Source organism: Acanthopagrus latus, chromosome 16 (assembly GCF_904848185.1).
Source record: "Acanthopagrus latus isolate v.2019 chromosome 16, fAcaLat1.1, whole genome shotgun sequence".
Taxonomy (NCBI): domain Eukaryota; kingdom Metazoa; phylum Chordata; class Actinopteri; order Spariformes; family Sparidae; genus Acanthopagrus; species Acanthopagrus latus.
The window spans coordinates 13,013,772-13,035,968 of NC_051054.1; the positions used below are offsets into that span (position 1 = coordinate 13,013,772).

Sequence of the window (22,197 nt, forward strand, 5' to 3'; positions counted from 1 at the left end):
GTGCCAGGGCAGAAGGTGGAAGTGAGGCCTCAGGATGGGCTGGCACTAGGCTGGCCCCTAACTAGCCATATTAATTGTATCCCTTATACAATCCCTGCCACTGTTTACCTTTCCATGGCTCCCACTGTCACTTTTATACATTAGTGACAAGGGCCTCATTGCCTCTGGAGCTCTGCTTCAGCTAGTGGTGACTCCCCAAACCTTTTAGGAGTCAAGCAAGTCTGTTTGTTTGTGTGTGTGTGTGTTTGTGTATATATATGTGAATGTGGTGGGGAGGTGCTGATGGAGAGGTTAGTCTCTCAGCGACCTTGATGTGTCCTGCTGAGCTGCAAAGTCAGGAGAGATGGGGGGCCAGGAGAGAGCTGATGATCGTGCAGTGTGTGTGCAGCACGTGTTTCTGCTGGCATTCTTAGTGGTGACCCATGACTGGAGCCGTTGAACGATGAGCATTGGATCAAAACATGGCATTGTGATCACCTTTTCCTCGACCAAATAGTACTTCTTATCTTCTTAAAATGAAAATTCAAATGGCAAGAGCATAGAAGTAGTAGTAGAATAGTGTTGTCAAAAATATCAAATAGCAATACGTATCTTTTCTGAAAATTTGAAACCGTTTCAATACTAATTTCTGTGGTATCGTTACACCAGTACTGGCTGCGATTTATCACTCTCTTCTTCGACAGCGAGTAGACATGTGCACAGCTGAGTCCCTACATAACCCCGCCTCCTTCAGCGGTAAATGAACAGAGATGCTGTTCTTTACAGACAGTACACAAGCTTTGTTATATTAATCTTTTAACAAAAATCTAAGTGAATATATCTCAATGTTGTGGTGTACTTGTGGTATTGAATATGAGTGTTTTTCAGAGTAATGTGTCTAAGTTAGAAATTTCCAGTATTGGGACAACTCTGTAGTAATATTGAAGTAATACTCGATGATTGTTGGTGTAATAAAATAAAAAAACAGTGTGGGGTTAAAGCATCTATAAAAATAGGACTGCACAATTCATTAAAAATATTGGTGATATCGCAGTATGGCCAAGTAAATCATATTGCAATTATTCTATATTAGGTAAGTGTTAAGAATTAATTAAAAAAAAAGTTGTTAATACATTTCTTTCAATGTCTAGCAGCACCTCAGACTACCCATTCGTGTTTTTAATGTGGACTTAGGTGCACTCTGCGCCATACCTCAGGGAGCAGACCTCTCATACCTTGAAAGTAATGTGACTTTTATGAGACCCCTGTCCCATAAAAGTCACACCAAATGTCTGCCATATCACTCTGTCAGATGGGTTAACCCTGTTGCTTTCCCAGATGGTTCTGTTAATATGGACAGCAGACAGTTAAGTAACGTGTAACGTGACGGCACATCACAAGCTGAATTCGGGCCCTCTCCTCCTCCCGGAGGCGTAGAGTGCTTCACAGTTTTGCAAGCCAGCACACCTGTCCCCACTGCCGACATGAGGACGGGCACGAGTGTCGGCTTTGCTTGACCTTTAAGGATGGTTCCACACCTAGAAACTGAAGCTGGTAGTAGTAGATCACTACCACAATCTGGACCTGGGGCAGGAGGATCATGAGACCAGGAGAAGGAGGACTACTCGCTCTGGCGCGATGGTGATTTCCTCAAATCATCCTCCCCTGCGGTTTTATTAAGATTGATGGCCCCCAGAGTTTCATTTTAGTGTCACAGGGGTATTATACGAGTCTTTAATACCAGTTATACACAAACTTGAAAGCGTCACGAGGGCGCACATAATGTTGTGTAGGTAGTAAGATGGGGCCTCCTTGATGTTAAAAGCAGATGTTTGTGTTGGCTCTTTCAGTGGTGTTGTTCCAATGGCCCCTGGTCCCTAAGACGTTTCTGCTCTGCTGGGCCTGGCTAGAGGTCCCACTCTCTCCCCTCCTGGTCCTTTCCTTCACTAGAGGATTTGGAAAACAACATTCATTCACATGTTGTAATTCACACAAGCTTTTAATAGGACGTGATGAGTTCATGATTGAACATTTCAGCATTATTATTAGGTGGAGGGCAGAGCAGGCCAGAGAGGGCACCGCTCTGCGTTTGATGGACAGCGTATCCTGTATCAAAGCAGTTTAAAAGCACAATAAATCAATAATTTACACATATTTTAGGAAATCTATTCAGGAAAGCAGAGCCTGTTCTTGTGTATGCATGTCTTATGCTGTGTTTGTTCGTGATGATGTGTCTCTGCCAGTATTCAAGGTGCCCTTGCAGAGGAATGCAACAGAAATTTCTCGAGACTGGGGGTTGGCTCTGTTCTGTCTGTCGTTTAAAAAAAAAAAAAAAATCAGATTTACTGCCCTTTAGCTATCTGCAGCTCCCAATTTGCCGCTCTCTTTCTCCACCACTCCGCCACTGTAGACTTTTTCTTCTTCTGCTTCTCCCTCTACCCCTTCGTCCCCGTGCGTCTCTTTGATTGGCGCAGCAGGGGAGTTAAACAGTGCTGAAAGTCCGAAAGAAGATGGATGGAGAGACTGAAGGAGTGTGAAAGTGAGGGAGAGTGACTGGGTTTGGGTTGGTTGGTCTGGGTTTCATTAGGCTGTGGTGGGGCTCCACTGTGTTGGATGAGTGGACGGGACAGGATAGGGGGATCACTGGCACCTTGGGGTTAAAGGTGGAGTGAGAACCACAGAGAAGCATTTTTCCAGTGTTTTGTGTTCTAAACGAAAAGTATTCACCAGTCTCAGTCTAATGCATTTAATTTTGATGTTTCGCTATTTTTTTTCAGATTATTTTGGATACAGCAGGTGACCAAACACAGTTAAATGTCAGAGCAAGACTTTGATGATACTGATATTATTTGAATCATTACATGCAAGTGAATCACTGAATCATAGAAAAGAACAATGCATACTATTTTACCAGGTAAACAAGTCTTGCCAAAAGACTTCTTGTGTAAGTTTGAGCTCATCTCTCTATTTCTTCACTGGAAAAACCCACTCACACTTGCTGTCAATATAAGGCCACCTGCATGTGTAAGCCATGGCTGAATGCAGGTTCTGACATGTTCTGTTAAGGTAGTTGTGTGTCATTTTGGGAAATGAAACCGCATGACATGGATGAACTCTTTATCACAGTATATGCAATTTTAAATTGCTGTATTGATAGATGTTGATTCAAGACTAAATACTACTGATTCCAAAATAAAGAACGACAGGGCGACGATCTTACCACCATTTACTTTTCCCTTATCAGTGCAGGAAAACCTTAAGTTTATGATTGCTTTAAAGATTATTCGGTTGTTTTTCACTTAAGAGAGAGTGTACTCTATCTGTGATGTAATTTGTTCCAAATTAACAAGGTTAAAATACTTCCAGTATGTTTTGGTGCCATTTTAAGTTTTAAGAATATTTTAAGGATAATTGGGGTGATATCATGAATCACAATTATGTTGGATAATTGTGACGTGAAATTTTCATATTGTCCCATGCCTAGTTGTGTATTTTTGTATTTTTACACTGATGACTGACATTAACATGCCTGTCCCTATCAAAATTAACAAAACAAACCAACCTAACAAACAAATTGTTATGTATTACATCTTCTGAAAAATCTGTTTATAGATCAAATACTAATAATAATCAGGAACTTATATTTTTGTGCCAATACAGTGAATTCAGTTGTCAGTTCTGACATATAAATCTCTGATACATTGCCTACAATGTTCTGATGCAACTAGAGATGTTAAATAGTAAATCATTCTGCATTAACTGCGTTAAATCTCTGAAGAGACAAATTTCTACCATGAAGAACTTGGCACGCTTAAGTTGAAGTTGTGGAGGCACTTTGAAGAAAATGAAAGTGTCCATCAAAAATAAATCCTAAATTTGAATTAATACAACATTGTGAGAGTGAAATATGAGTTTTCCTAGTGTGGATGGTTATTGTTTTGTCTGTTGAACTGTCCTACATGCTGGCCCAGTCAGGCCAATTACCACTATGTTATGTTTGGCAAAGGAACCCTGCATCTATTGCTGTCTCAGTGTGCATCACTTGGTTCTTTTGTAACTTCCAGCTCAGTGTTGGCTGCGTTCTTTCCCTGTAGGCGCGCTTGCATGGGCCAAAGCCTGTGTGAGGGCGGGCAGTCTGAGGCCGCGGGGCACATGTTACTCGTTTAGTTTGGTTTTCATCAGCTCCCCTCTGTGCTCTGTTGTTTATACTCCCCCCACTTCTTTTTTCTTTGCTCTCTCCCTTATCGTTTTATCTTTTCTTTGTCTCTAAGATTCTCTGCTCCTCTATAGAATAGTCCATGTTTGTTTAGACATCATCTTTTTAATTCCAGGTTTATTTCGTGACTCTGGCTCGTCTTCTGAGTCGCATTACTTTTAATGCTGGAGAAAACACTGTGGCGTGACACTCTGTGGAAATTCCCCTTTGATGGCAGAGCCCCAATTCGAATAATTCTACAGTGTCCTTAAGAGGTATCAGGTTTCTCACTCGATCACTATGGTCAAGACCATTAGGAGACAGCGTAGCCCGGCTGAGATCTCAACTTCGAGTATTATGTGTCTAACAAGACTTTTTTATAAATCAGCCTACAGTTGGCAGTTTGACAGTGCAGATTTTATGATTGTTGGAGGTTCTGCAGTGTAACCTATGTAAGGTAACAGTTCTGTGGATTTGCCTACTTTCAGTGACATTCAGGTTCACCCACACTTTCTTTATACTCTTATAATAGCACTGATAGCAGCTGTTAGAGCTAGGATGATTTAGTCTATTTAATATTTTCAACTTTTAAATGCCAAATATTTTGAATCAGTTTGAGTCTTTGTTCTCATTTTCTTGAATATTTTCTAATTAATTAATCAATCAGTCAGTTTCAAAAATACCCAACAGACTTCTCAGTAATTGTAAGTTTAGGCCCTTGCAGATAAGAATTTTCCTATGTACACTTCAGGAATCACATTTCCTCGTTAACCCAACCACCGTTCTCCAGCATGATATGAATTTCTTCTTAATCAGACTTCCATCTGTCATAGTTGCCAACAAAGTGTGGTTGAACATTAAAAAACATGCTCAGTCATTGTCCCAGTGAGGTTTCTACATCAGAGCAGCAGTTTGTGGAAAAATCAAAATGCCGTCAGACAAAACTCCCTTTTCTAAACCAGTTGGTCAAGAATTGGTGGTTGTTAAAGGTGCAGTTTGATTGACATTAAGCTATTTCCAATTTTTTTTTCCGTTTGTGTCATCTTGGTTGTGCCACAGCCAACCATTTTCTCGTTCATACTAAACTAATACAATGGAGATTATTGTCCTGTATTGAATGTCGTCTCTCTCTGTCTTCTTTTTGTTTTTAGCGTCAGACAGTGTCTCTCCAGGCTGTTCCCAAGATAGAGGAAGTTCTGTACCACTACAAACCTCTTCAAGTCGAAACGTTTGGACCTCAAGTGCCTGAACTGGAGCAGCTGGGCCGACTCGGGTACAAAATTATTACACACTCATGTTCACACATTCGCTCTAGCCAGGGATGGGGCTATACACTGCATTTTAATTTCACTTTGAGATGATTTGTCAGGTTTAGTGACAGAAAAATAAACAATGATGGGTCCATAATTTCCTCTTTGGAAAGAACTGCATAGTGTGGTGCCAAGTAGGCTAGAGAGAAAACAGACAAGTTCTGAGACTGTTGAGAATATTAAGTAATACAAAGTAAAAAAGCAGCTGTTGATTTCCAGTGAAATTTTACAGAAAGAACTGCTGTCAGGTAAAAGTTCAGCCAGCCTCCAATGAAATGATTCACAATATTAGTCTGTAATGGAACGAAAGGAAGTACATCTACTCAAGTCCTCTACTTATGGACAAGTCTTTGAGGTACTTCCATATTTTTTTACACTTTACTACATCTCAGAGGCAGATATTTAACAGGCTGTTTTTCCGATTTAATGAAAAGATTTCCTTTTAGATTTATGTGGTTTTCACAGGACAGCGATGCTACCATCATATCTTATAGATGCGTCCCTGCAGATAAAACACCTAACAGTATATTAAGTAGTTAAAAAAAGCTTGACCCTTAACATCTACAAAAGTAACGAGCAATATACACATAAATGCAGCTGTAATATTAAACCTTAAACATCAGATAACAGTAAAACACTGCATGATGTGTCATCTTACTGTTGAAGCATAAAGTACATTTAGCTGGTTACCTACACACTTTTACTTAAGTACGTTTTTGATTACAGGACTTGTACTTGAGTGTGGTATTAATAGTGTTATTTAAGGAAAGGATCTAAACACTTCTTCCACTACTAACATTAGTTAATCAGGATTTATTAATTTAAAAATATACCAACCGAATACCAAATATAAAAGTCTTTCCAAGGATCTTGCAATCTATTTACAGTTCCTTTCTGGGAGAGCATTGGAAACATAGGGACGGGTTAAATAAAGTGTGATTACCTTTAATCGTGGAGTTTTGCAATTCTACACAAAGCTAAAGTGGTGTTTTGTAAAGATTTTGATGTAGAGTTGGAAAAATGCTGGAAAGTCTGTCTGCTTAGGAAGCCTGGCTCGCCTCACTTGACTCTCCTCTGATTAACTGAGAGAGAGAAAGCAAATGAGGAGGAGGAGGAGGAGGAGGAGGAGGAGGAGGAAGGCTGGGAGAGAGAGGGAGAGAGAGTAACAACCATCACCCTGCCACAAGCAGCCACACTGCCTCTGCAGGAGTGTCCATTAACACACACAGGAAGTGCTTTCCCCGACGGCCCCTTTGGGCCAATCAATCCACGACGCCATTGGTCCAGTCCTCGCCGAATGCAAGCGATCCATCAGACAGCCCAGCGCCCAGCCATCTGCACTGCAACTGGCTGGCACTAAAGCCTGCCCACACACTGAGAACGGCCTGCTTTTATTGGGTGACAGGAGCAAAACGGGGTCATATTCTTTTTGGGCGAGCTCATTGACTTTCAGCACTGCCTCAGCCTCACAATAACCTTCAATTGGCTGAGATGTGTTTGGACATAATGTCAGCATGTTTAGGACAAGGGATTTCTAGTTTATTCTTTCTTAATTCTTCAAACAAAAGTCGCTATTGAGTTTTGTTGCACAATTACTTTTCCCTAATTACCTGGAAAATCACCTACTTAAGGTGAAACGTTCTCCTTAAAGGATTTGTGTGAGAGTTTAAGCAGAATAACTGGTACTTATTTACATTATGTATTCAGTGAAGTGCTGAGGTCCTACTTCTTTTGGCCAGGCTGATCAATATGCAGATGAAACACATCTCACAATTTTTGCCGCATGCTGGAGCTCAGAGGAGGGGGAGAGAAGAGGAGGGGAGAGGGGGGGGTCAGTGTCAGCAGTTCAGGGGTCCAGGAGGACCTATGCTGGAGAGGAAGGGCTCTGCCACAGAGATAAATGAGGTTCAGTTCAGTGAGGAACACCAGTCCCACTGGTGCAGGCCGCAGGCAGCGACACAGACAGGCCCCCTCAGACAAACCACAACTCCCAAGATGCAATGTGCTGTTAAGTAAAAGCAAGGAATAGTGCTGACACTTCTGCGCAGTTGGCAGTTTGTGATTCAGCTTAAGTTTGAGGTTTTGTGCATGCATGCAGGCTCAGATACACATACGCATGCATACAGACGGTGTCCCTCAAACCTGCTGCACATTTCGTGTCATACACACTCACGCTCACCCTCGTTATTGCAGTCCTAGCATTTTGGCCACAATGGAACGTGTGTGATGTGGTAAATATTCACAAGTGTGTGTGCAATGGGGAGAGAATGCAGACAGCATTGAGAGGGTGAAAAGTGAGTCCCCAGGTGTAGACACTGGACTACAGCCATGGGTCTATGACCTGTGAAGGGAATGTGGCTGAATGTGTGAGGAGATATGGATGTGCCTGAGTGTGGATGAGGTGAAAGGGGCTGCGAGGGGGCAGGTACTTATTTTAAAACAGGGCTGTTTGTCTTGGTCAAGGCCCACGGTGACAGCAGCACCATTGGTGATTTGTCTTGGACACAGTCATCAAGTGAGACTGGAGAGTTGAGCTCACACACCCCCTCCCTGGTGGCCCCCAGGGGCCTCTGGGGCTGGTCTCTTGCACAGGATGTCCAGTCAACACAGGACTGACTGGAGCCGTGCTTTTTTACTTCAACTCAGTCTTTTACTTGTTTGCCGCTCTCCTTCTCCCTCTGTCTCTGTCTTTTTCGCCTTGTCCCTTTGCCCCCCAAAAAACCGCAGGAGTGCTGCACGGCTGCCAGGAAAAAGAAGGGCCACGCCTCTTTCACTGTCTCTGCCTCTCTGTCAGCTGTACCTGAATAAATATGGGCTGAGCTGAGCGCTTATATTAAAGACAGCTGCCTCAATACTAGAGCAGAGTAAAGGCAGCATGTTCAGGCAACAGGGGCCTCCAAAAGTGCCCATTCAGCTTCCACCTCAACATCTATCGTCCCCTTCACACACACACACACACACACGCACACACACACACACACACACACACACACATAACAGAATGCTCCTCCCCTGATGTGCATAGGTGCGTATGATTTGCCACAGAGGATAAGACCCCGACTGTGTGAAGTTTCTATAATAGCAGTAAAGAGCTGTCCATCTCATTGACTGGCACATACCCAGAACCATGCGTGAGCCGTAAGAATTATGAGTTTGACTATAAATGTAACATTACAGCCTGTGCTCCAAATGTCCTGCCATGGCTCCTTGCTTTTATGTTGAACAGTAAAAGCATTTAATAAACAAAATCAAAGTAGAAGTAAATACTGCTTTGGAGGCACAAACAGAAACATATGATGTTTACGTTGACATGGCTGCGATATGAATCTCAGCGCAGAGAGACCGAAGCGGTAGCTGTTTTAACTCCCGCCTTCTGACGCTGTCCCTGCGCCTGCTGATGGACATAACCTGAATGGAATCACTTGCATACATATAAACTTACAGCACCAATGAAGAAGTCATGCATTAAAGTCAGACGGGTCCGTGTTTAAGAGCACACTGAAGACCTAGAAGACAAATATACGTTCCATTTTTATTTTTGTTTGTGTGTTAGGATGAGCATCTGGGTTTGAATTTGTTTTCTCCAAGAATGCTTTTTAAGCTCTGGCTGCGTAGGCGATGAAAGACTGACTGGGATGTTGGACAAGGACAAATCATACGGGGGGAAAAATAGGGGAAAGAGAAATTGGCTGCGGAGCGTTGAAAAATTCGACAAAAACCTCAAGTGCTGACAATGAAAGCTAGCCAGAACAGTTGTTTGTGTTGGCACCGGTCGCCCCGAAATTAGCCCATCTCTCTCTGACAGGGGTTGCTCAATGCACTGCGCCAAATGCCAGTGTGTATAATATTATGAAGTTTTGCCTCCTCCCCCACTCTGCATTGCTTTCTATAATTGGTGGAAAAAGTGAGGTTTTCTGCTGGGAGCTCTTGTCAAGCATCGTCTTTTGTCGGCGGGGTGAAGGGGAGCAGCTGAATGTGCAGAGTGTTTAGTCTGGAGCTCGTCTCCTGGGGATGCACTTCTCTGCAGGAGGAAGTAGACCTCAGAGCACTTTCTCTAGTAACTACCTAAAGGGTTAAATAGTGATGAGTAGTTAACTGTGACCTTCAAAACACAAAGCACACCCACTTGTTTTCATTCCCTGGATACTGCCCCAAAGTATTCATATAAAGTTACTGTTTTTATGGACATATGTTTGTACACATAGTCTTACAGAAGTAATACATAAATCACACGCACACAGAATCATACTAGCCACTTGTACTTAAAGGACGCCTGCTCACTGTTCTGGTTTGGAGCCAGGGGTTAATGGGTCTTTGAGTGATGCTCTCCTCCTGCCGGTGTTCTTCAGCTTTGCGAGCATCCCTTGGCGTCTGCGTGTTTATATGAATGGAGTGTGTATCTGTTTGTTTGTTTGTGTGTTGGCTTATACTGCATGTTAAGTGCTTTGGTGGGAGGGAGATATCTAGAATAGTCAGTGGTGCCATCACAGCACCCTCAGTTCCTGGCAGCCAGCTTTGCTAGCCTCTCCCTGCCTGGTTGGCCTGACTCCAGGTCTGAGCTCTCCATCTTTCCAGCCCTGGCCTGGCTGGCCAAGAGCACTACCACTGACCCTGGATTTGGCTCCAGGAGTTAGCAGGACCACTAAACATGGTCCATAGAGTACTCTTGAAGCCATTTCTGCCATCACTAAATTAGAGTATATGAGGTTTAAATTGCATACAAATCATTCTTTCCTTCCCCTGCTTTCCCCTCTCGCTCTGTGATGAAAGTGCAAGTCAGCCGTGATATTCTTCTTTTTCACTCAATATGCAGAGAACAGCCGCTCCAGGGGAATCTCTAGCAAAATGGCCATGAATAGCTTTTCCAGTTATCCCAGGTTCTGTGATCCCTGCAGGGCGCAGATCCATCTGATGGGCCTGACGGGCCTGGAAGGGCCGGGGGGAGGGATCAGAGGTCACTGACCACGAGGGACATGAGGTGCAGCACCGGGACGTCAGAGTGCTGAGACTGACAGGAGCAGAGTGATGGCACCGTGGAGAGACGGGTCTCGTATTCTTGGCCTCAAATAGTCACGCACTCTCTCACACACCACCACCACAGCTTTGATGCTTGAAGTTATGAGCTGGAGACTGAGGCGCCGGTTAGCATGACCTCAGATGAACTCCCTCAAGAGCAGTAGTCTTTGATCTACTTTTACTACTATTAGATAATGTCTCAAGGCACATATTTGTCTCTCATTCAGCTAATTAAAATACTCCGTGACGTTGCCAAATAGTACCATTTATGGGAAAATGGTTTATTTGGCTCTTGTTTAACAGAAGGGCTTTCCCTCAAATAGTTTGGGGTTGCCACCATAACCAAAAACTAAAGCTGAACCTGGTTTCTCAGATATCTGAGATCCTCCATTCTTCCACACTACACCCTCAAGGCACGTGCCAGTGTCCTGTGTTACTAGATCCAGCATAGCCCGTGACTACAGAGTTGAGCGCAGCGCTTCTCTGACCATTTAAGTGTTTCCATAGCTTGGATCTAAAAGCTTCACTGGGGCTGTGGGGCTCACAGATTTTAAATTTGCATAGCCAAAAGAGAGTGCAGGCATTATTAAAGTGTGGAGGTTCCAGTCCAGCTATTTGACTTGCAAACCTGTCTGTGTCAACTGGATGCACCGTCTTTATTCAGAGGATATAGCCTCCACCTTGCTGCGGTACTCAGCTCCTTGTACTGTAGGAGCTTACTCTTCTCGTTACTAACTAGATCAGAAACAGAGTGTGGCCACCATGTGATTCTCCGCCAGCCTCCACCCAGGCCATTATCCCGTCTGTCTCAGTAAACAGACCATTAACAGACAGAGCTGGTGGAGGCCAGATCACTATTGTTTTCCCTCCCATAGATCTGTGCAAATATTGATCTTCTCTTGAAGTATGAGTCAAAATAAGCACGAGCTGTAGTCGAGTGGAGGCTTTTTACTTGTGGGTGAGTCATTTCTGACCCAAAGAGCGGGCGGAAACAGAAGGGAGCATTACGGAATGACAGAGCGGGAGAAGCATTTGTCTTGTGTGTATTCTGGTCATCTGAAAGAGGTCCGCTTTTAGTGTTATTGTTTCCCCCTGCGTGGGCCCTGTGCCAGACAGACCAGCAGTCTCCTCCCGAGATAAACCGAGGCCAGGCCAAACCAGGCCGTTGCCAGTGAAGGAGACACCACCGGGCAGGGAACTCCGAGGATAACAGTGTGTCTTACGCCTCCAGGTTTATTTGTGTCACAGACTAGAGGCGACACGGTCGACACCCAACAGTGGCTGAGGTGATGTCTCCTGACTATTTCGACACACACTGATCAGTTTAGAGGTTTGCAAAGCAGACATGTAGAGCTGCATGCTTTTGATTTTAAGTGTGATTGTGCTCACAAGTATGTGTACACTTATTTTGTGTATGTTTTTCCTACAAACACCAACAGCACTTAACTCAGCGCCTCTCACCTGCTCTTCACCCCTGGGGCAAAGGGCCTGACAATGTACAGGGGGATTAGCTGGCTCATTTTCCCCTCTTAAGAGCTGGAGAAAGAAAACAAACTCCCGTCATGTGGGGCTTGGCTGTGGGGACTTGCCATGCACACCTCATGGTAGGAGGTACTTCTCCACTATGATGTATGAATTTTTCACCCTCCCCCTGCTGTTCCTTTCCCTGCCTTTTTGTTGTGCTCCTTACCCATCTTTCTCCCTAATTGAAATCCTCTTTTACTCTCCTCAGTGCTTGAGGTGCTTCAGTAACTGATATCTGTGGAGGCAAACCCCCCCCGACCCTCCCGGGAAAACTCTATTCTTTCTCTCTGCATCGGTGCTCTATTCCCAGAATGTTACATCTAACTGTCAAGGCTCCTTTGGGTGTGCCTCGTGCTAGCAGCCATTCACTGAACAGCATATGTCCTTCCATTGTTTACGGCCCCATTTGGTTAACGATGACACTGATGTCATGCCATTATCCTCCCTCTCCAGTCTGGTTTGCCTCCCCCCCTCCCCTCTTTCCTCCAAGCTCTCAAGGGGGGCAGAGTTATCAAGTAGCAGCTCAGGAGACGAAAGAAAGATGCACTGTGTATCAAGTGGCTAGCGGTGTGTGTGATGCCGCTCCAAGCCCCACGGCTGCTGTGGTTAGGTGTGAAGCCAGTGGCTCCAGCCAGTCAGTCAGCCTCTACTGCCCCCAACAGGTTAGACAGAGGAGGTGCAGGGCCAAGACACGAGAGAGCCCTGGATATGTAGTGACAGGTGACGCTTGGACCAGGAAGTGAATTTGGGCGCATCTAGCACAATACGTCTTTATCACAGGCACCTCCGCAATGCTGTCTCTTATAGACACAAAACAAGTGTACCTCTTAGTCATTATCACTGATACCAACGAGCTGCCTTCTTGAGGACAACTTACAGATTGTCAGTCACTCCACGTCAGAATGTATTTCTATAAGCGTTAATGTCAAGTGTCACCCAAAGCTTCTGTTAACACTCTAAACATGTTCTCCCTTCAACTAAGTGTTAGCGATACCCACCTCCCGTCTCCTCCTCTCTTTTGGGATGGAGAGCCTGTCGGTGGTGATGATAAGACACACGATAATGGATAAGGGGTCTGTAGGCTCGTGAGGCTATGATGTAACCACACTGAGCCCCCCTCAGACACACTCACAGAGTACAACTTGAGATAATCTGGTGGACAGTGGGCCAGCTAATGGCTGAAGATCTGTCTCACACACTCGCACGTCCCAGAGGAAGCTGCATTCAATGGAAAAGAGTGTGACCTCTGACCCACGGCGATGAAAGACCACTGTTGACAGATATAGTATACCTGTGAGAGCCCTCTGTGTTTGGCTTGTCTGCGGGGGTTTTGTTTCTGGACCGCAGCCCGGACCAGTTCACACGTTCTCCGCTGGTAAAATTCGGCTCCATCGGTCCGCTGTATGTATCGATACAAACAGCGCTGCCCTTAGATAAACACTTATTCACACACATGTGAATTGTGTGGACACACACATAGGGGCATAAGCACACATCGCACATCCACACAATGCTCTCAGTGTGCTATGTCTCTCACAGGGGTACATTTTCTCTCAGGGTAGAGTGTAGGAAGGAGGGGCAGATGGGGTAGCAGTGTTGCGAGTGAAACCGGAGATGCCTCAGGAATGCAGGGGGTGTTTTTGGAGGGCTGGAGTGGAGTTTGGGGGGTGAAGGGGGGTTGACTTGAGGGGTAGGATGGTTGATTAGGGGGTGACAGCTGAGTGCTGACCCTTCTATAATGACAAATCATCTGGCAGGTGTGTGGCTCTGCACCACCCCTCCTGCAGCCCCCATCGTTTCCAAGCCAGAAATCCTCAACCGCTGCCGGAGCGGAGCGCTAAAGGAAGACTTCCGGACATTCACACTGCCATCCAGCAGCCTCATGACTGGCCTTTCAGAAATATGGGGCAGCCTCTGTTCAGATATAGCCTGCCCTGTGCATGTCAGCTGCCCTCTTGGTGCACTCAACGCGCCAGTCTAAGCCCCTTCGCTTTAATAAACATAGCTAATGAGGCTTCTGTCCTTGGAGCGGTCTCAGGTAGTCTAGGTTTTATTGATCTATCTTTGTAGATGTCATTTTTCCCTCTAGTGTTAATCTCAGTGAATACAGAGTTTATCTCCCCAAATGCCTGAAAGTCATAGTACCCTGTTTGGGTCATGAATCATGCTGATGACAAGCTGAATCTAAAAAGCCTCTCATCCTTGGGGAAGTAAAAACAAAAGCTGACCCTGGATCAGTGAGGGTGCTGTGAAAGCGGACAGGTGCCAAGCTGAGGCCAGGTCTCAGGTCAGTGCTTTGAAGGAAAAATGTAGGAGCAGCCAGACTTTATGGATTCTCTCGGAAAAACCTCATTGATTCAGATACTGCCTCGTGTTTTCTGTTCCATTGAAGGAGTCAGTTCTTTGAACTTGCTGTATGGTAAACGGGAATGTCAAGTTTTCATGTGTAAAAGCTGCCAAACCACACATGGCTAACTCCACAGTGAGCGTTGTTCAAGACTGATTCAGATTCCCCCATTGTCCCGTGCTTCTGCTCTGTGGTTTGAATGTTGATTAAGTGCTGAAATAGCCATTGTAGTAATACAGGCCTCTTTCTTTTCCATCAAGCCCAGGCTTCTACAGCTCTTCTTAATCCAATTCCAGCAAACACATGGAGTCTAGACAAGAGGCCCAACACAGCCTCCGACTCTGTCTGATATCTGCTCGTTTCCCTCCGGAGTCCCCAAACTCGCTGCTATTTCCCCAGAAGAACCCAAACACCCTCCTCTCCACAGCAGCAGCATCTCTCAATCCAAACGCAAAGTGGAGCCGCACATTCTCAGCTGGAAATCACGCAGAACCCGCCGGAACATTTCGCCACTTATCTTTTCACTTTGAATTAGAGATGGGGCCGTGCAGTGTTTTCCAGGCAGCCGGAGCGGGGGAATACTTTCAGGGTCCCGTCAGGAAAAAGTCTGACCGTTATTAGCATTAACAGGAGACATTGCCCAGGTATTCAGAGTTCCAGACCCAAGTGGAAAAATGCTGTTAGCTGTGAACAGTTTTGATCCAACTGCACATGGCTTTTTGAAAGAAATGGGGAATAGCAGATGGTATGCACAGAGGTTGAAAAATAATGCAGGCACTTTAAACCTCCATTATGCTTTTGAGAATACCAATATATTCCAAAAGAGGCTGCCCTTGATTCCAAATGTATATTAAAGATATTCATACTAGAGATGCAGGATAAATATCAGGCCGATAAATTACTGTGATATTAGGGCATTTATATCATCGGCTATTTATTTCTATAGGTGAAATTTTAGCTGATAAATGGAGCTGAGAATATGAAGCCAAATTGCAGAATCATGAGAGTTTTAACACACAACGTAAATATAAGTATAATATACTTCAACTGGTACTGATACTGGAGTACATGTATTACTTGAAAATTGCTTTCAATATTTAAATATTACGTGTATGAATGGCTTTCACATTTACCAAAGTAATTTTTTTACACGATTTTTTACTTTTACACGTTTGGGTACTTTTTTCAGCACTGCATACTGTATCACTCCTTTGAGTGTGTTTACTAATGGAAAACCCATCATATTCCCTTGTGGTAGTCGCAGTCTGACATGCACGTTATCATACTGTTTCATAGCGTGTCACTCAATTGTCCTCATCACATGCGCTCGTCTTTTCCCACTCACCCCCCCCAAAGCGACATAATGGGCCAGTCCAAAGTGACCCATATTTACCCAATAATACGAGGCTTTGAAAAGACCCAGATCGAGTTGCAGCTAATGCTCCAGTGGGGCCCGGAGAGTGAAAGATGTTACCGGCCGAAACGGCTTGGGTTTCAGGGCCCTGCGAACAAAAGGCAGTCCAGTCCTCAGAGAGAAAGAGAGAGAGAGGGGATGGGGGGGTGGGGGTGGGGGGTGAGTGCACGCAGTGAAACAGTAGCGTCAGAGGCGTTTGCAGCGTCTGTCTCAGAGGGTAGTGTGTGTGTTGTATCTGGTTTTATGATTGAAGGCAGTGTATAGGGCCCGCCTATTTTTGTAGGCAAGTGTGCTGCACTTTTTTTTTTTTTTTTACACATTTCATGCTGTTGCACGCCTTGGGTGTCGTCAGTCCACTCTTAATGCTTCAGCATCGTCAAGTACAGTCATGAGCAGAGAGTTTATCTTTCAGCTTCATGAACATCTACGGCCGGTCATGTGTATGTACATGTAGGCGACACAGGAGGATGCGGATACAGCCGCTGAGTTAATGGAGCAGAACTGAACTAACCTCGGGTGTTAGGGGTGAGCAAAGGGCAGACAGGGTTGGTTTAAGAGAAGAGGGTTTGTGATGATACCCAAAGGTGATTTCACTTCATACCCCCCCTCACTTCCCACTTCCCACCCCCACACCACTCACCCTCTTCCTCCCTCTCCCTTCATGTTCTCTTTTTGCTCTCTCTCTCTCCTTAGGGGCAGGCAGGTATAAAGTTACACAGAGCTCTCAGCTTTCTTGGAAGGAATGACCACATGAGTAGCTTGGGGATTAGATTAGCAGGAAGAGCAGACTTAGCCAGGCTGTAAATAGCCCACTTTTTTCACCATTAAAAAGGCCCAGTACAATATAATCAATAGATAGCACTCATCTGATGCAGGAAGCCATATGAGAAGACCTCCCTCAAGTGCTCTGAAGGACAGGCTACAGCAGCTTGGGCCTAATGAAGTTATTATTAATCACTGGGCCTCCTGTTTTGAACTTGCGTGTTGTTTCTCTAGTGGGTGATGAGTGGTCTTTGTGTGCCGGATCTGATTGACATCTCTCATTGCTCTTCTTCTCACTTTCACTCTGCATTGTAAGACAAGACAAGGTCATCTTCTGTGACATCCCCGAGTGTTTGACTGTGTCGCATTCATGCTAGCAAACAGTGTTTCATTTTTGATTTTCAGCAAAGGGTTTTATTGCTAGTGGACAAAAGCGCCTTTGCAGAATCATAAAACACCAACACAATATCTGATCTATTCAGCGTGCAGTCTCACCAACACCTTTTTTTTCTCACTGTTCATCTCTCATTCACACACACACCTCAACTCTCTCCGAGCCTCCCCACAGGTGTTGGGTTACTCTGTAAAGCAGCTTGAATGGGCACAGAAATCACAGAAGGCTGTCTGTGCTCTTGATTTCCGTCTCACTTTGAAGTTTCCCCGGCTCACAGGAACAGGGGGCCACAAAGCCAGACTCGTGTGAGGGCTTTAGCCAGGACTATGATTGGTGGGGGGGTGGAGGGGGCATAGGGGGAGACAGTATTGACAGGCAAGGCTACGTGTTGTCTCAGTTGCTGCGGGACTTTGCTTTTTTAGCTTTGTAGTCAGAAAGCAGTACAGAACATGTGTTGTGGGGTTTCCCAAAGACCACTTTTTGATGGAGGAAAGGATTAAAGTGGGTGGGGACACAGGTTAACCCCCCCCCCCCCCCATACACACACATCATGAGTAGATGGGCATCTTTCACTGCGGGGACAAGATGTGGAGACTACATTAACAGCTCGACTGTTTTTCTGTCTGTGCACGAATGTGAAAATAAACACTGACTTTTGGCTTTGCTTAAGAACCTGAAAAGGAGCTTTGGCAGGATACATCTGTAAGCACTTAAAAAATAAAAGACACCCATAATACTTTAATAGAGCCGTGTTGGAGAGGCTTTTAGGCACAAGGTGCTCCAGTGTTAGCGTATGGGTATGTCTGTCTTCGCTGATCTCATCAAAGGGCCAAAGGGTCGCGGAGAGCCAGAAAAAATAACTTGGAGTGTGGATTTAATGAAGAATAAACTTACACTCAAGTTACACTCACAGGAACTACTTTTGAAACCAGCTCTCAGGGCCGCCAGTCAGTCACATTATTTACAAAAACACCTCACTGCTGTTACTGACCAGGGCTCTCTCTGTGTGTTCTCAGGTATCTGAACCACGTGCGGGCTGCCATGCCTCAGGACACAGCTGGAGGATACACCTCAGCTTTGGCGTGTCATCGAGCAGTTCAAGACGCTCTCAGTGGGCTGTTCCTTCTCTAATGCTGAACACATCCACGGATCAAACTGCACAACAGCCACTGGGTAGAAATGTGACTAAAAGGACTGTAAAAAAACACCACAGAAAGGGCAGAAGCTGCGGTGGTAAATACTATTCTGACTGTTTTTTGGTCAAGATGTATTTTTTTTATCTTTTGTGTTCATTTATTTTCTATTTAAATAAATGGAAGTAAAAACTGAGAATCTATCATTTTGTAGATGTATTTAGAAGTAAAAAAGATGTACTTTTTTTAGAAGTGAAACAACTTAGAATGTGCAATGTCAATCTCCTAAAACAATAGCTCTAATGCATTCTGATTTGAACAAAAGAAAGTCATTTATTGACGTAAAGCTGGGTAAGGATTTCTTACATGAAGATGCAACAACATCTGTGATAAAAGCATCAGTAAAATGCAGTTTATTTAAAAAAAAAAAAAAATCAACTAAAAATATATTCTCAACTCAAATGTTTCCTTGCATTTCTTACAGTGATGAAACGATATGATGACTATGTCGAATCTGTAGCTTCTTCACACTTCGGTCTCTTTGGAGCTGGTTCTTCTGATGGCTCTGTGGATAAACACAATCTGATTAGAATCGAATCGTGGACGACTTTATCGTCCATTACTTTGGAAAATAGTCTTTGACCCATCTGGTGGTACATTAAAACATTCACACACAGCACTTACAGCACTAGTGATGGTATGAATACTTGCAGTCAGGAATGCAACAAGGTTATTTTCTTTATCTAATTGTCTGCTGATTATTGAGTAGTAAATCAATATATTGGAATGTCAGAACAATGCAAGACTCTCATCACAATCTCCCAGAGCGGAAGATGAAATTTTGAATTACTTGTTTTTTCTTAAATTTCAAAACAAAAAGGTCTTCAAATTTTTCATCAGGTATGAAAGTGAACTGAAATTTGAGAAGCTGGAAACAAAACATTTGCCATTTTTGCATGAAAGATTATCAAAATAGTTGCCAATTTTTGTCTGTTGATTAATTTATTTAACTGTGTCAGCTTTACATTAAGTAGTAAGATAGAATACAAAAGATAAACAGCAAGTAAAACAAACAAAGAATTGAGCCACCCAATTACCTGTCTGATAAATGAATTAATGACTTTCTACCAGGTTCCTTGGTAATCATCCTAAACTTTTTAGTAATTCTTCTTACCTGTCTGGTCATGATCCTTGCTGAAGAGGACCTCTTTAGGGACTGTGAATCTCACACAAAACATATCCTTGTTTGGCGCTACATTTCGCACAAAATGCACAGAACACTGGTTCTCCAGAGGGAATCCAATGCTGTCAGAAGCCCTCTTCACCACATCGGTCTCAGGGTTGTCATCTTTAGAGAAGCAGTAACAGTGCACTATGGGTAGGTTCTCATCACAGGGAGGCTCCTGGTGCAGCAGGCCCCTGAATGCATCCAGGAATTCCAGTGCCAAAGCAGGCAGGTTCATCACTACATGAACGCCAGCGGTTCCCTTCAGCAGCGCAAGCAGCTCCTGCTTCACAGGTCCCTGGATGAACACTCGCCCATCTAGGTTAAAACTCCTGACTTTCTTCTCCACTTTGTTCAGTTTGCAATTGTGCTGCAGCCATCGGTAGGACTCAGGGTTGAGATCGTTGGCCAAAACCTTGGCGCCTGAGCGAGCGGCTGGGATGGCGAAGGGTCCGACGCCAGCAAACACATCGAACACAGTCTCACCAGGTTTAATGAGTTGCACCACACGCTGGTGTTCTGTGCTCAGCCGAGGGTTCCAGTACACACGAGAGAAATCAAACTCGTAGTTCACCCCATTTTCTTTCACCTGCAGCACAGATGAAGGAAATTATATCAACTGTCAGTTAATTATCTGATTAAATGTGAGCTACATATACAGGCTACAACTTTTGTTGCACAGTCCTGTGATGTATAATGATAAGTAAACTGAAGCGCCTTTTGATTCAACTTCATAATGCTGTGTGTGTATATTTAACACAAAATAACAGCACATTTGTGACTTACTTTCGCGACCATGTTCTCCTCTCCAGCAAGCACCTCCATCTTGAAGTTGCGGTAAGTCGAGTCAATCATGTTTGTCTTGTTGACCACACAGGTAACACCAGGGTTTTTGTCCATGATGACTTGACCTATGATGGAAGCAGTCACAAAATCTGTATTAAATATGACTTCCTCAATCTGAAGTCCTTTCTAGGTTAAACCATGATCCAGAAAATGTTCACCTTTGTAAGAATTAAGAATAAAAAAAAATACTTTGACTGCAGTGTAACATCTGTGTTTATACAAAAAGTCATAATAAAAATAATGTAATAAAGCTGCAGCTTGTACATTATTCTGTAATTTATGTGAAAATGGTCATCAAGAGTCTAAACCCAGACTGGGAGGCACTGATCAAATGTATTTCACCCTTGATTCAATCACATGAGAGTAGGTCACAATTTAGATGATTTGGCTATTTGTTAAAGAAGACCTGGGACACTGTAACGCTTCAACACCGGAGTTGCACTTTACCATTGTTTCCCTTATGTAATTATCTGCCCATTATTTGGGGTAAATAACTTCCCAGATCTAATTTCCCAGAGCTCATAACAATGTCCTCAAATTACTTATTTTTAGCCGACCAATATTTAAAAACTCAAAGACTCTTCTTTATCTCTTCATAGATAACAAAGAGCCAGCAAATATAAGGACAATCAATTATCATAATTAATTGTCTTTCAATTGACTAACCAATTAATCAACTAATCACTGCAGCTATTCAACACAACCAAATTAACCTCATGGCTTTTAATCAAAAGATAAAAACCTTGCACATCAAAGTAACATTGTGGCACAGTTGTGTGAAAACTCTCTGCAGCTTTGAAGGTTACGAGATGAAACTCAACATGTTAAACATTAACCACAAGATGTATTTTTCAAAGACACAACTTTGAAAGCTTTGCAGTCGCTTATAGCAACCACATCTGAATCAGATTTATATATGGACAGGTGAAGAATTAAAAAAAACAAAAAAAACAACTCAGATTGATGGAGAAACACAACAATTCTGTGTGTGACTTTGTACTGCAATCCTTCTGTTGCATTATCTGCCTCTCACCTATGAGGCTCTTGTATGGGAGCTGGTGGTCCCTCAGGTTCATGTGTGCGATGTGTCCCACTCGGCTGAAGGACGAGGTCACGTCCTGACCCTGAGGGAGCACAGCCTCCAGCACCTCCTCGGTCTTCAGGTTGTGGTAGGTGAGCTGCAGCTCGTAGTGCTGCAGCTCCTCGGGGACACTGAATGACCTCAGAGCCTCGGCTTCGGCCTCACTGAAGGAGGCTGCTGAGGACACTTTGTGGGGGTCCAACAGCACCAAACGGAAGTCACTGCTCTCCTCTTTGTCTTGTACCACCCGGGGGATCCCTGGGCACTGAATGGCCGACTTTTTCAGGCTCTTGACCACCTTGTTCAAGACCCCAGTGGGTACCCGTAGAGCTGGTACTGTAATGGTCTGTGTGAAGGCTTCTTTGTCCAGAGAGGTCATACCCCGAACCTCTGGAGGTGGTCGGTACAGTTTAGGCTCCATTATGAACTTCACAGCAGAGCCAGAACAGGCTGAGACTGGCAGTGTGGCGGCAGAGCAGAGCCTCCGGTACACAGCGACAGCTTTTCCTTGTGTTTGTAGAGGCGGAAAGACCCTGGAGAGGAGCCTGAAACAACAAACCGCAGCTGTTATGAAGCCCAGATGTCAAAAACACTTCGCAACTGGCAAATGAGCAAAAACGGGTCATTTTGAGGCTAAATTGATTGTTATTTTAGCGACTATTTTAGAGAGAAATCACATTCAGAGCTCACCTCAACATCCTTCGGTCGCCTGCACGCTTGATCCACGTCATCGGTAGGCGACCCGAGCCGACTGGTGATTGGTCAGCCGAGCAGAGATTCGATCTCCGATTGGGTAGTCTCCCTTCTAACGTCTTAAACGCGACCGGAAATAAAGTCACATGACCTGGGTGACCAACAACAACAATCGGCAGCTGATAAGTTGATCAGAGGAGAGTTTAAAAGTGATTGTGGAGAAGATGGTATCATAACTCTGCAGCTGTGCGTCGTGACGAGATCCGGAGCGGAAAGTC

General features: G+C 44.3%; 2 protein-coding genes across 2 annotated transcripts in view; one reads left to right on the forward strand and one right to left on the reverse strand.

Annotated features, from left to right (window-relative positions):
- The window catches only part of mnat1 (MNAT1 component of CDK activating kinase), a 33,287-nt gene extending 15,017 nt beyond the window's left edge, over nt 1–18,270 (forward strand). Inside the window, exons 7-8 of the mRNA XM_037071119.1 lie at nt 5,326–5,447; nt 17,958–18,270. Of these exons, the coding sequence (XP_036927014.1) occupies nt 5,326–5,447; nt 17,958–18,072 (237 nt within the window). The 3' untranslated portion in view covers nt 18,073–18,270. The remainder of the gene's footprint in view (nt 1–5,325; nt 5,448–17,957) is intronic.
- Nucleotides 18,271–18,387: 117 nt separating this feature from the next.
- On the reverse strand, nt 18,388–22,091 carry trmt5 (tRNA methyltransferase 5). Its single transcript, XM_037071116.1, has 5 exons — nt 21,917–22,091; nt 21,179–21,771; nt 20,086–20,210; nt 19,249–19,888; nt 18,388–18,639 (listed from the first exon to the last, which is right to left on the reverse strand). Exons 1-5 carry the CDS (start codon nt 21,955–21,957, stop codon nt 18,578–18,580), a joined length of 1,461 nt encoding a protein of 486 aa, XP_036927011.1. The 5' UTR covers nt 21,958–22,091; the 3' UTR covers nt 18,388–18,577.
- Between the last annotated feature and the right edge of the window lie 106 nt (nt 22,092–22,197).

Excerpts from the sequence above, each read along its gene's own strand:
- trmt5 (XM_037071116.1), bottom strand. The coding sequence starts at position 21,957 with ATGACGTGGATCAAGCGTGCAGGCGACCGAAGGATGTTGAG. Across the intron at positions 20,211-21,178 it reads CCCATACAAGAGCCTCATAG|GTCAAGTCATCATGGACAAA; the intron begins GTGAGAGGCAGA and ends CTTCCATCATAG. Across the intron at positions 18,640-19,248 it reads CAAGGATCATGACCAGACAG|AGCCATCAGAAGAACCAGCT; the intron begins GTAAGAAGAATT and ends GTTTATCCACAG.